This window comes from Choloepus didactylus, chromosome 1, assembly GCF_015220235.1.
Source record: "Choloepus didactylus isolate mChoDid1 chromosome 1, mChoDid1.pri, whole genome shotgun sequence".
Taxonomy (NCBI): Eukaryota; Metazoa; Chordata; class Mammalia; order Pilosa; family Megalonychidae; genus Choloepus; species Choloepus didactylus.
Genome location: NC_051307.1, coordinates 92,220,151 through 92,235,135, shown reverse-complemented (window position 1 = coordinate 92,235,135; position 14,985 = coordinate 92,220,151). Strand labels below are relative to the sequence as shown.

Here is a 14,985-nt window from a genome sequence, read left to right as displayed (position 1 = left end):
GGAAAATGTTCAGAAATAGACTGGGGTGACGAACGCATAACTATATGATGGTATTGTGAACAGCTGATTGCACACCATGGATGATTGTATGGTATGTGACTATACCTCAGTAAAACTGAATTTAATTAAAAAAAAATTCTGTCTGCTCTTTAAGACCCAATTTCACCCCCTCTGAGGATGCCCTGATTACCTCCAGGGTGTGACTATACATTTGATTCACATTGTAGTATAAAAAGTTATTACATTGTTATATAAATATTTGTTTATACATTTTTCTTCAGGGCTATCTGACTGTTTGCCTTAAGGAAAATAAATATGAATTTCTCTCCTTTTCCTCTAGACTGTGAACATCTATTGGTCACAGGCTGTGTTGTTCACCTTTGTGTCCATCACAGTATCTTACACAGTATATAAATAAACCTTTTTAGGTTTTAAGGTATTGGACTCACTAGAGTCCACTTTGGTTAAATTGATGAACAATTGAAAAAATACTGGCTAAGAAATTGAAACATTGATCAGCAAAGTAGTATACAAAGAGTTAAACTATTACAAGAACTTAATTTGTGACAAACCACATGCCACAAAATAATAAGAATCAGATCAGTATTGATTTAAATATTGTTGAGAACAGATGGATATATGTATAAAAGGAATTGTGTTTTATAACTTATATAGTCATGAATTTCTTATTTATCACAGCTGTGCAAGAGAGAAAATCTTTGACTATTGAAAACATCGTCAAAGACAAAAAGGATCTGATTAAATAGAAATAAAATACCTTTGCACAACATGGTGCCACAGAAGGAAACAATTATTTTAACAAAATAATTTGATAAAAGCATCCCTTCCAATATATATTATTTTTAAAAAACAGAAAGGTCAAAATCCAGATTCTACTAAAAAGAGGCCAGAACAAAAGAATAGGCAGATACATATGAAAAAGCAATGCCCAGACTCATTCATTGTCCATTCAGAAACTTTTATTGCTAAGTGCTAAATAGTAGTAGTAGCTAAAACTAGCCAGCATTGGCTGAGCATGTCATCCATGCCTGGCCCTGGGATAAGCACTTTACGTGGATTAGCTCATTTAATCTCAGAGTTAGGCATTATTATTATCCCTTTAGAGATGATAAAACTGAAGCTTAGAGAAGTTTTATACTTGCCCAGCATATGAGACAGCCAGAATTTGAATATATCTGACTTTGGAACCTGCACGCCTAACCAGTACCCAAAGTGTATGCTGCTTGCTGTCAGTTTGTATTATGAACCAGGCCCTATAATTGAAACACCTTTAAAATATTGTTGCATATCTAATAAGCTATCAAAAGTCAATAAAAATAGTAGGTCTGTGGGAATCAGGTATATGTACACAGTTCTGGAGGCAATGTCAATTCCTTCTAGATCTTTCTAGATCTGTTAAAGTTTTTCATTAAATTTGGGGAGTGGGTCATTATTCCTTTAAATATTTTTTTCTGCTCCTTTCTTTCCCTCCTGTCCCTAAGGGGCTCCCATTACACGTTTGTTGGTGTACTTGACACTTTCTCACAGGTCTCTGAGGCTCTGTTCTTTTTACTTCTACCTTTTCACCTCTGTTCTTTAGATTGGATAATTTCTATTGATCCATAATCAGCATCACTGATTCTTTCTTCTGTCATGTCAAACATGTCAAACATGTTGAGCCCATCTAGTAAAATTTTCATTTCTGTTATTGTACTTTTTAATTCTACAATTTTCATTGGAACTTTTTTATAGTTTCTATTTCTCTACTGATATTCCCTATTTTAAAGTCATTAGCTTCATATTTTCCTTTAATTCTTTGAATATATTTATAATAGCTGCTTTGAAATCTTGTTTCCTAAATCCAAAATCTGATTGTTTCCGAAATCCAGAGTCAATTTCTTCTGATTGCTTTTCTCCCTGAATATGGGTCATAGTTTCCTACATCTTTACGTTTCTTATACCAGCCCTAGATTTTGGTTTATTTTTTTGAGCTTTGTTGCTGTTGTTGTGTTTCTTTGTTTTAGTGAATTGCCTGGATTTAAACTGCAGGATATATCTCCTTTGCGGTATATGGCTGCTGATGTCTCTGCTAAGTTTTGTTGTTGTTGTTATAGTTATTAAGACTTCTATTTTCTTAAAAAATTGAAATAAAATTTATATAACATAAAATTAACCATTTTAAACTGAACAATTCAGTGGCAGTAGATACATTCACAATATTGTGTAACCAGTGATTACTTCCATCTAGTTACAAAACATTTTCGTCATCCCCAAATAAGGTCCTATACCCACTAAGCAGTTATTTCCCTATTTCCCCTCCCCGAGCCCTGGACAACTACCAATTTGTTTTCCATATAGATGGATCTACCTTTTCTGGATATTTCATATAAATGGAATCATATCCTATCCAAGTTTTGTATATGGCTTCTTTCACTTAACAGAGTTTTAAATGTTCATCCGCATTGTAGAATGTATCAATGTTTTATTCCTTTTTATGGCTAAACAATTCCATTATAGGTATGTTACACAGTTTGTTTATCCAGTCATCCATTGATGGACATTTGGGTTGCAAATAATGCTGCTGTGAACATTTGTGTACAAGTGTTTTTTTGAGTTTCAATGTTCAGTTCTTTTGGATTTATACTTAGAAGTGGAAATGCTGGCTCATATAGTAATTCTATATTTAACTTTTTGAGGAACCACCAAACTTCTCTATAGCAGCTGCACCATTTTACATTCCCACCAGCAGTGCATGAGGGTTCTGATTTCCCACTTCCTCACCAACACTTGTTATTTTCCTTTTTTTATTATAATCATCCTAGTGAGTGTGAAGTGGTATTTCAGTGTGGTATTGATTTGCATTTTCCTAATGACTAATGATTTTAACCTCTTTTCATATGCTTGTTGGCCATTTGTATATGTTCTTTCGAGAACTATTTAAGTCCTTTGCCTATTTTTTTGGATTGGGTTGTTTGTTTTTTTGAGTCGCAAGAATTCCTTATATATTCTGGATACTGGACCCTTATCAGATATATGATCTGTAAATATTTTATCCCATTCTCTAAGTTGTCTTTTCACTTGATAATGTACTTTGCACAAAAGATTTTAATTTTAAGGAAGTCCAATTTATCTATTTATTCTTTTGTTTCTTGTGCTTTTGGTGTCTTACCTAAGAAACCATTGCCAAGTCCAAGGTCATGAATGTTTACCCCTATGTTTTCCTCTAAGACCACTACATTCTAAGACACCACACTCATTTTGTATTAATTCCCATTGTCCCCACCCCACACTCTCGGTAACCTATACTCTACTTGCTATTTCTGTGAGTCTGCATATTGTCTCATATTTACTTTTTGGTTATCATGGGCTTAAATTTAGCATCCTAAATCTATACCAATATCATTTGCTTTGATACCAACTTGAATTCAATGGCATACATAAACTACTCGTATACCCCTCTGTTCCCCTAATGTTATGAAGTTCTTGTCACAAATTAGAACTATAAATTTCCCTGTCAATACTGCTTGGAGGCATCCCATAAATTTTGGTATGTTGTATTTTTAATTTTAATCCCATTTATCTACTTTTTATTTTGTTGCTTGTGCTTTGGGTGTAAAGTCCAAGAAAACATTGCTTAACCCAAGGTCCTGAAGATGCTACCCTACATTTTCTTCTAGGAATTTTATAGTTCTAGGTCTTACATTTAGGACTTTGATCCATTTTGAGTTGCTTTTTGTGTATGGTATGAGGTAAGGGTCCTACTTCATTCTTTTGCATATGGATGTCCAGTTTCCCCAGCACCATTTGTTAAAGAGACTGTTCTTTCTCCATTGAGTGGACTTGGCACCCTTGTCAAAAATCAGTTCGCCATAGTGAGAGTTTGCTCCTGAACTCTCAATTGAATTCCATTTGTCTATATGTCTATTCCTGTGCCAGTATCATGCTGTTTTGATTACTTGGCTTGCGGTAAGTTTTAAGATTGGAATGTATGAGTCCTCCATCTTGTTCTTCTTTTTCAAGATGGCTTTGGCTATTCAGGGCCTCTTACTCTTCCATTAAACTTGATGATTGGACTTTTTATTTCTGCAAAGAAAGTGTTTGGAATTTTGATTGGGATTTTGCTGAATCTGTAAAGCAGTTTGGGTAGAATTGATATCTTAGCATTATTTAATCTTCCAATGCATGAACATGAAAGTTCTTCAATTTATTTAGGTCTTCTTTGATTTCTTTCAGCAACATTTTGTAGTTTTCTGTATATAAATTCTTTACATCCTTGGTTAGAATTATTCTTAGACAATTGTTTCTTTTAGTTCCTATCATAAATGGAATTTTGTTCTTGATGTCCTTTTGAAATTGTTCTTTACTGGTATATAGAAACATTACTGATTTTTGTATGTTGCTCTTTGCTGCATTTATTAGTTGTAATAGCTTTGCTGTGGATTTTTCAGGATTTCCTGTATATGGGATAAAATCATCTGCAAATAGGGAAAGTTTATCTCTTCCATTTCACTTTGGATGCCTTTTATTTCTTTTTCTTGCCTAATTATTCTGCCTAGAGCTTCCAGTACAATGTTGAATAACAGTGGTGACAGTGGGCATCCTTGTCTTATTCTGATCTATAAGGAGAGCTTTAACCATTGTTTCAGTTTGCTAAAGCTGCCGGAATGCAATATACCAGAATGGATTGGCTTTTACAATGGGGGTTTATTAGTTCACAAATTTACCCATGAAAATGTCACAATTAAAGATGATACCTTCTCTGAAGAAAGGCTGATGGCATCTGGGGTTCCTCTGTTACAGGGAATGGCATGTGGCTGGCTCTGCTGAACCTTCTCTCCCGGGTTTACCTTCTGGTTTCAGTGGCTTTCTCCAAAATGTCTCTGGGCTCCTGTCTCCATTCCTTTGCGCTATCTCCAAAATGTATCTGCCTTTTATCCTCTCATAGAGGTCTCTCCAGCAAGGGGATTAAGACCCACCTTGAATGGGTGGGATCATATCCCTGTAGAAACAACCTAATTAAAAGGTCCCACCCACAATAGGTCTGCACCCACAAGATTGTATTAAAAGAACATGGCCTTTTATGGGATACATAACAGAGCCAAATCAGCACAACAATAGAGTATGATGTTAGCATTGGGTTTTTAATACATGCCCTCTATCATATTAGGAAGTTTCCTTGTATTCCTAGGGTTCTAAGTATTTTTATCAAGAAGGGGTGTTTTAGTTTGCTCAGCTGCTTAAAGCGGAGTCCATGAAATGTTGGCTTTAACTATGGGAATTTATTAGCTTACAAGCTTACAGTTTTGAACCCATGAAAATGTCCAAATGAAGGCATTGTCAAACTGATGCTTTCTTCCTGAAGACCAGCTGCTGGCAATCCTGGACTCCTCTGCCACTTAGCAAGGCACACGGCAGCATCTGCTGGTCTCTCTCTTCTCTTCTGGTTTTCATTGCTTTCAGCTTCTTGCTTCTGTGACTTTCTTTCTCTTTATCTGAATTTCATTCTTGTATAAAGGACTCCAGTAAGAGGACTAAGACCCACCCTGAATGAGATGGGTCACACTTTAACTTAAGTAGGCTTAGCAAAAGATCCTATTTACAAAGGAATGGATTAACTTTAAGAACATACTTTTCTCAGGTACATACAGCTTCAAACCACCACAAGGTTAATGGATTTTGTCAAATGGCTTTTCTGCATCAATTCAGATAGATGATCATCATTTTTTTTCTGTTGTTCTATTTATGTCATGTATTATAGTAATTGATTGTGTTAGGCTGAATCACCCTTGCATACCTGGGATAAATCCCACTTGATCATTGTGCATAATTCTTTAAGGTGCTGGGATTTGGTTTGCTATTATTTTGTTGATAATTTTTGCATTCATATTTATAAGGAATGTAATTTTCTTTCCTTGTGGTATCTTTATCTGGATTTGGTATAAAGCAATGTTGGCCTCATAGAATGGGTTAAGAAGTGTTCCCTCTCTTTCAAATATTTGGAAGAGTTAGAACATGATTTTCTTGGAATGCTTGGCAGAACTCACCTATGAAGCCATCTAGTCCTAGCCTTTGTTGGTAAGTTTTTGATAACTGATTCAATATCTTTACTGGTTATTGGTATGTTGAGATCTTCTGTTTCTTCTGAAGTCAGTATACATGGTTTATATGTTTCTTGAAATTTTTCTATTTCTTGTAGGTTCTATGATTTGTTGACATACAGTTCATGGTGTCCTCTTACAAACCTTTTTATTTCCATGGATCAGTGGTATTATCCCCCTTTCCTTCTCATTTTAATTATTTGTGTCTGCTCTTTTTTTTCTTTGTCAGTGTAGCTAAAGGTTCATCAGTTTTATTGATCTCTTCATAGAACCACTTTTTGCTTTTGTTAATTCTCTCTTTTTTAATTCTCTATTTCATTTACCTCTGCTATAATATTTGTTATTTCCTTCCTTCTGCTCACTTTGGGCTTAGTTTGCTCCTCTTTTTCTGGTTCTAACAGTTTTGAGGTTAGGTCTCTTGTGCCGGTTCGGATGTATTATGTCCCCCAAAATGCTGTGTTCTTTAATGCAATCTTGTGGGGGCAGAGGTATTTAGTCTTGATTAGTTTGGAACTTTTGAATTAGGTTGTTTCCATGGAGATGTGACCCATCCAACTGTGGGTAATACTTTGATTAGATTATTTCCATGGAGGTATGGCCCCACCCATTCAACAGGAGTCTTGATGAGTTTACTGAGCCCTATAAGAGCTCAGACGGAAGGAACTTGCTGCTGCAGCTTAAAGAGACATTTTGAAGACAGCCATTGAAAGCTGACACTTACATTTTGGAGAATGCCATTTTGAAATGCAACCTGGAAGCAAGCAGACGCTAGCCACATGCCTTCCCAGCTAACAGAGGTTTTCTGGATTCCATTGGCCATCCTTCAGTGAAGGTACCCTATTGTTGATGCCTTAGTTTGATCACTTTATGGCCTTAAGACTGTAACTTTATAACCAAATAAACCCCTTTTATAAACACCAATCCATTTCTGGTGTTTTGCAAAATGGCAGCATTAGGAAACCATAACATCTCTGATTTGAGATCTTTCTTCTTTTTAAATGTAAGCATTTAGAGCTATAACTTTCCCTATCAGCACGGCCTTTGCTGCATCCCATACATTTTGGTATGTTGTGTTTTTATTTTCATTTGCCTCAAGATATTTCCGAATTTCTTTTGTAATTTCTTCTCTGACCTATTGGTTGTTTAGGAGTAAGTTTTTAAATTTCCACATATTTGTGAATTTTCCAGTTCTCCCTCTGTTATTGATTTCTATCTTCACTCCATTGTGGTTGGAGAAGATACATTGTATGATTTTAATATTTCTTAATTTATTGAGATTTGTTTTGTAACCTAAAATTTGGTCTATCCTGGAGAATAATCCATGTGCACTAGAGAAGAAGGTATATATTCTGATGCTGTTGAGTGAATTGTTCTATATGTGTCTGTTTTGTCAAAAGTTGGTTTATAGTTTTGCTGGTCTTCTAGTTCTTTATTGGTCTTCTGTTTAGGTGTTCTATCCATTATTGAATGTGGTATATTTAGTTCTCCTACTACTAATGTAAAAACATTTATTTCTCTCTTCAAATCTGTCAATATTTGCTTCATATATTTTTGAGCTTTGCCATTAGGTACATATATATTTATATTTGTTATGTCTCTTTGTTGAATTCACTGCTTTATCAGTATATAATGACCTTCTTTTTCTCTTGGAACAGTTTTGACTGAAGATCAATTTTATCTGGTATTATTATAGCTACCCTAGCTCTCTTTTCATTGCTATTTGCATGGGATATTTTTTTCCATCTTTTCACTTTCAACCTACTTGGGTCTTTGAGTTTAAAGTGAGTCTCTTGTAAACAGCATATAGTTGGGTCATGCTTTTTTATCCATTTTGAAAATATCTGCTTTTCAATTGGAGAGTTTATTCCATTTACATTTAAAGTAACTACTGGTAATGCAGGAATTTCTCCACCTTTTTGCTTTTTTATCTTTATAAGTCTTATACTCTTTTGTCCTTCAAGTCATCTGTTAATGCCTACTTTCATATTTATTTTATTTTTTCCATTTTGAGTCCCTTCACATTTCTTTCTGAATATATTTTTTATATATTCTCTTTGTGCTTACCATGAGGCTAGAATTTAACATCCAAAATCCATAACAGTCATTTTTGATATGATACCAACTGAACATCAATAGCGTACACATACACTGTTCCTATACCCCTCCATCACCCCACCTGCTTGTTGTACTTGTTACAAATTATATCAGTATATATTGTATGTCTGAAACCATAGATTTATCATTATGTTTTATGAATTTGCATTTTAGAACCTATAAGAAGTAAAAAGGGAGTTACATACCAAAAATACTATTCAATAGTACTGGCATTTAAGTGGCCTTTCCCTTGATTTGGCACTCACTGTTACTGCAATCCTCTGACTGTTTTCTGGAGCTTTTAGAAAGATGTTCCTGCCAGTTCTTGCTGGCTGTTCAAAGCTTCTTTAGGGGGACAGAGCCTTGAACCATGGCACCCCTCCATCTTGATCAGTGTGGCGCTCCATACCACTAAATTTTAAAGCCAATTTAATATCATATATTATGCTTATTATAGTTGATATTTTTAACATGACTGATGCATGGCTTTCTTTGTTTATTTGGCAACTTTAGATATGATAAAGTAAATTTGTCCTCCTGGTTATTAATACCCAGTTTTCTAGTATGAGAAGACCCGCCCATACACATCTGCAAGACTTACTTCTTCCAGCAAAATCTTACACAAGAGAAAAAATTATTTAATCACTTTAGAAGGGTTTTTGAAATCCTAGCTATTCAGGGTTATAAGTAATTGCCTGATTGTATTGTCACACCCATTTGAAGAACTTGAGCATCTTTGCATGTATTTTTCCTTTATATTGCTGATATATAAAACTGCATTGTGCTTGCCTGAAGCTCTACACGCCTTCTTGCTACTTCTCCTTGAGTTGCTTGGAAAAGACACATGCGCGCATGCATACTCAAACACAAAAACACACCATTCCTTTTAGGTCCGTTGTAATTGAGGTTGTACAAGATCAAATGCTGTGAAAGGATGAGCTTAACATTTAACACATCTCAGTGAGACACAAATCTCAATCCTTAATAAACAGTATTCCTTCTTGATAACCAAGGAGGCAGCTCTACTTTACTAAGCCTGTAGCTGAAAAGAGAAATCATGTGTTGGACATGTTAAAATTATACAATTCAATTAATAGAAATCATAAGAGTGTTCCCTCTTAAAGAAAACGTAATACAGCCAGGAATTCAAATCAATAATAAACCTTGGCAGAGTTTATTTTAATCCACAATTAATAAGGAGATATTTATTCAGCACTTCCTATATACAAACTTCTGGGCTAGATTTGGCATTGAGAGATATAAAAGATGGTCTTTGCCCTCAAAGTATGGAGATATAAAAAGGGAAGTGTAATAGCTGGAATCACATAATGAAGGCCAGTGGCAATGACTACAGCTGCTGAATGGCGGAAGACTTCTCTGCCGGCTAGGGTGTTTTGTTCATTCGTTCAACAAATGTTTATGCAACATCTCCTACATTCCAGGTACTGTTCTAGGTGGTGGGAGAACATACTAATAGATGTGGAAGTCTCTGCTGTCTTAGAGCTTATCCTAGTAGGGGAAAACACATAACAAACAAGAATAAACATATACTGTAATGTCAGTAAATGATAAGTGCTATGAAGAATAACAAGGCAAGGTAATAGGAAAGAGAGAGGCTAGAGTGGGGAGGAAGGCAGGATGTTTTAGATAGATTTATCAGAAAAAGAATATTTTAATTGAGAACTGAAAAGAAAAAATAGATAAATGGGACTTCATCAAAATTAAAAATTTTGTGTATCAAAGGACTTTGTCATGAAAGTAAAAGACAACCTACAGAACAACAAAAACCAAACAGCCCAATTAAAAACTTGGCATAGGACTTGAATAGACATTGCTCCAAAGAAGAAATATAGATGGCCAATAAGCACATGAAAAGATGCTCAACACCATTAGCCATTAGGGAAGTGCAAATCAAGACCACAATGAGGTACCTTTTCACACACAGTTGAATGGCTACTATTTTTAAAAAGTGGAAAATAATAATAGTTGGAGAGGATGTGAGCAATAAGAACACTTGTTCACGATGTAGCCACTGTGGAAAGCAGTTTGGTCATTCTTCAGAAAGTTAAGTATAGAATTACCATATGACCTGGCAATCCCATTTTTAGTTACATACCCAAAAGTATTGAAAGCAGGGACTCAAACAGGTATTTATACATTGATATTCATAGTAGCATTATGCACAATTGTCAAAAGATGGAAGCAATCCAAGTATCCCTCAACAGATGAATGGACAAGCAAAATGGTAAATACATACAATCAAATATTGTTCAGCCTTGGAAAGGAATGAAGTTATGATATATGTGACAATACGGATGAACCCTGAAGTCATCATGTTGAGGGAAATAAGCCAGACACAAAAGGACAAATATTGTATGATTTCTCTGATATGAGATAATTAGAATATGCCAATTCACAGTCATAAAAAGAACAAAGCTTACCAGGAGTCAGTTTGAGGGTAGGGAATGTGGAATTACTGCTTAATTGGTAAGAATTTCTGTTTGGAATGAGAAAAGTTATGATTATGGATGCTCCTGATGCTAGAACAATATTGTGAATATAATTAAACTCACTGACTTGTATATTTGAAATTGGGTAAAATGGGAAATTTTAGGTTGTATATATGTTACCAGAATAAAAATTTTAAAAAACCATAAACTGTACAACACAAAGATTGATCCCTAATGTAAAGTATGGAGTTTAGTTAATATAATTATAATAACATTGTTTCATGAATTGCAATAAAGGTATTACACTAATGGAAAATATTAATAATAGGGAACACCATGCGTGATGGGGGGATATATGGGAACACTGTACTTTCTGTCCAGTTTTTCCATAAAAAATAAGAAATGAGAAAAATGAAAAAAATTAAAATAAAAACTAGAGTGTATTGAGTAAAGTACCTCTATAGACCATGAATAGTTGGAGAACAACAGAGCAAATAAGGAAAAAAAAGAAAAGAAAAAAAAGGAGGTGATGGGTGACTATGTTGTTTGAAATCAGGATTGGGAGGTAGTGAAGTTACTGGTAATCACAAGCTTCAATTGTGGCCAAGAGAGTTGGTTGCTGAGGTGAATAGAAGAAAAGATTGTCAGAGTGAGGATTTCAGCGAACTGAATGATTGGGTTTACTGAATGAGTTTTTTTATGTAGAAATCACCAACTATGATGATGCATTTGTGAGAGAGAGAAAGATCATTAGCCCAGGATTGAGTCTTTAACAAAGATGGGGAGTAACTGGGAAGTTGGTGTAGGACTGGTGATAATGGGTAGTGTGTGAAATAGTCTGCAGGTTTGTGCTTCAGAGGGGGCTGGTTGTAAAGAATTAGTGTCCAGAGAGGATGGAAGATGTGGATTTGAAACACTTAGTGACTTCCTACTGTAAGCCAAGCCCAGGCTCAAGACAGACAGGGGCCCTGCTCCTGTGAAGCATAGAATTCAGTAAGGGTGGAAACACATAAATAAATATGTAATTACAAAGAATAGTAGGTACTATGAAAGAATTAGGTCATAAAGAAAGATTAATGGTAGAAGGAATAAATTTAGATTTTGTTGTTGGGGCTGATTTCTCGGAGGAAGTGACAGTTGAGCTGAGAGTGGAGGGATGAATAAGAGTTAGACAAAGAGCTAGGGGATCCGTGAAAAGAGGATTGCAGCTTGATTCCAGAAGGGACTGAGGAGGGGAAGAAGAGTGGAGTGGGAAGCAGGACCTGGACCCCTAGTGGGGAGGGAGCGGCAGGCTGGGCAGAGGCGGCGGCACTCTCAAGGCAGTCTGCTGAAGCAGAATGTCGGTATCAGAGAATAGAGAAAGGGCTCATTAGGGAGCAGACCACCGTACATCCTGAACAATGAACTATGAAGTTTTAGAACACCTGATGGTTTAGCGCTGAAATCAGGTAAAAACATACAGCAAAATTAATCCAGCATATCATTGATTAGAGTTACTATTAATGTGTGTTATGGTGATTAGGCTAAATTGTTAAAACAATCTATGCGCATTTTCAGGGGATAAATTGAGCATTTCTGAAATCAGCCGTAAACTTGGAGGGGAGCTGAGTAGAGCCTGAGGGCTCTGAGAAGCTCTGAGGTGCCTGAGATCCTTGGAGGATGAGAGAGGACCATACATTTGTTTGGCAGAACCCTTCTCCCCTTAGCTACTTCAAGTGCCAGAGAAAGGAATCAGGAGTTATTCCTCCTCTCCCCCTCACCGTCAGTTTTCTGTATTTACCGGAGAGCTGGGGTGAGCTGGTCTGATCTTCAGAGTCAGGATGTGGCAAAGCCCATCCCTGAGCAGAAAAAGCCCAACCAGCCCAGCAGACACGGTAGTCAAACCTGGGAAGCGAGAACACCAGATGTCCCATCCCCCACTTTATCCCCTTACACCTGGAAAAGAGGGGAGATTTGGACAGATCAGAACAGATACGAGGTGGGTATTAGAGGAGCTTCTGTCTGCACTCTGTCTCTCCCTTCCCTTCCTTTTTCAGATCCTTGTCTGGAGGGAGGCCAAAAACATTCCTTTCCCTCCCACTCCAAGAGTGAGTGCTAGGAGTTGTCTTTTAGGCTGCGTTACAAAATGAAGAAGCATTCATAGGTATTTGCTCATAAAAATAGAAGAGGGTTTGGTAACAAATTGGTAACCAAGGATTTGGTGCATTTCTTCTTTAGATTCATTCCTAAAGTCCAGGCTCCAAGAACAGGAAATCCAGAGGAGACCAGCTTCTTTCTACACCTGTATGTGCAACCCCTGGGTCTCCCTGTTGGGGGTGAGTAACTTCATCTCACTTGTTCCCTGAGACATAATTCAGACATACATCCAGGTGGAGGCATGTGAGATCTGGGCATGCCAGTGGAAGCACTGGCGCTTAATTGGTAGCATGTATTGATTTAACTACCTGTTGTATTAGAATTTAGATGAGACTACATATGGCAAGATTATATTTAATGAGCCACTAATCAATAATTTGCATTTAAATAAGTATCTGTGATAACCTCTGGGTCCCTAAATTTCTAGGTGCACCAAATTAGCATACTTTCATGCCAATTTGTTTCTTGTAGGGAGTGGGACAAGGAGCTGGGCTAAAAGACCTACTTATTGATAGTTTTGATCAAGGATTGCTTTTAGGGATCACCTCAAATATCTTTTTTTTTTAAACTATGAGTGAATGCCAGTTATTCATACTTTCGTAGTGCCCAGAGGTTGATGCAAGGAACTATTGTTTCTTAAGGTCCTGGCCTTGTGGCTGGCCTGTCACATGGAAAACCATTAGGTGACTTGTCCTTCCAATTCCCTTTCCACAGGCTGCCGGGTCCCTTCTCATTGTGTTTGTGATCCAGTGGGTCTACACCCTGGTTAACATGGGTGTTGCTGCCATTGTGTATTTCTATATTGGCCGAACCAGTCCAGGACTTCACCGTGGTAAGCGGCAGAGCCATTTTGCCACCGTCTCCCTTCTCTTTTAGTATCCATTGAAAAACACATTTTGAACCCTATTAAATGCCAACACTGACTCAAGTGTGAATCCTACTTTCAAGTAGCTTATGGCCTAGGATGAGAAGTATGACATGCATATAAATGGCTATGATGCAAGATATTGGGAGACATAGACTATGAAAAAGTTATAGGTAAAAAGCATTGGAATTTCGGGGGATTGAGAAATTGCTTTCATCAAAGGGAAGCAGCGAAGGTTTGGGAGAGGGGTTCAATTGTTCATTCATCCAAAAATATATATTGAGAGATTACTACCTGCCAAGGACTACTCTAGGTGCTGGGATTAAAACAGTGAAAACAACAGAATTCCTCAGGTACTTAGCTCACGATGACAAGGAGGCTATTGGCAATAGTGTAAGATGGGTGTCAGGGACCCAGAAGCCATCGCAGTGAAGTTGGGGCAAGCCACAGTGGAAAGATGTGTGTGATATAAAGAAAAAAATCAGATGTGCAGAGGAATACAGAAGCCAGAAATAACATCAATAGATAAAGGCTCTGCCTAAGGGAGAGGGGTGGGATGGAGATAAACCAGGGCAGACTGGGCAGCAGAAGTTAGGAATCTGAGTAAGGGAGCTAAGCAACATTAATCTATTAATTTATTCATGCAAATTCAACCTGTTATATTTCAGGCCCTGAGCTAAGAATTGGGAATAATGAAGAGTAGCTCATAGTTTCTAACCTCATTGCTGTATCCTAGGGAGAGACAGAGAGAAGTAAATATTAACTGCTCTGCCTAACAAAGCTTGAAAATAAGACCTGAAAGGATTAAACTGTTTTCAAGTAACTTAACCACCCCACAGAACACAGCTCAAAAATATTTATAAGGACACAAACATATCTAGCATTAAATAAGGTAAAATTCACATTCTCTGGCATCCAACCAAAATTACAGGCAACCAAAGAGGGGAAAACCCATAATGAGAAGACAAATCCATTGAAACCCAGAAATTACACCGATGATAGAAATAGTAGACAAGGAAATTATAACTGTATTGATATGTTTGAGAAGGTAGAGGAAAGATTAAACATTTTAAATAGAGACATGGAAAATTTTTAAAAGGCCCCAATCAAACTTCTAGAGATGAAAACTATAGTGTATGAGATGAAAATACAGTAAATGAGATTAAGGACAGATCCGAAATGAAAGACACAGAGAGAAAAGACTGAACAAATAGAGTATGTGTTAACTATGGGGCAACTTCAAGATGCCTAATATATATGTAATTGGAGTCCCCTAATGTATATGTAATTAGTAGACAAATTTTCAAATTTGTTGAAAACTATAAACTTACACGTCCAAGAT

The 14,985-nt window shown here is 36.5% G+C and overlaps 1 protein-coding gene across 1 annotated transcript in view; it reads left to right on the top strand.

The window, feature by feature from the left end:
• SLC12A8 (solute carrier family 12 member 8) overlaps positions 1-14,985 on the top strand; it is a 139,567-nt gene that overhangs the window by 105,273 nt on the left and 19,309 nt on the right. The window contains exons 10-11 of the mRNA XM_037815469.1: positions 12,860-12,957; positions 13,493-13,610. Coding sequence (XP_037671397.1) covers positions 12,860-12,957; positions 13,493-13,610 — 216 coding nt within the window. The remainder of the gene's footprint in view (positions 1-12,859; positions 12,958-13,492; positions 13,611-14,985) is intronic.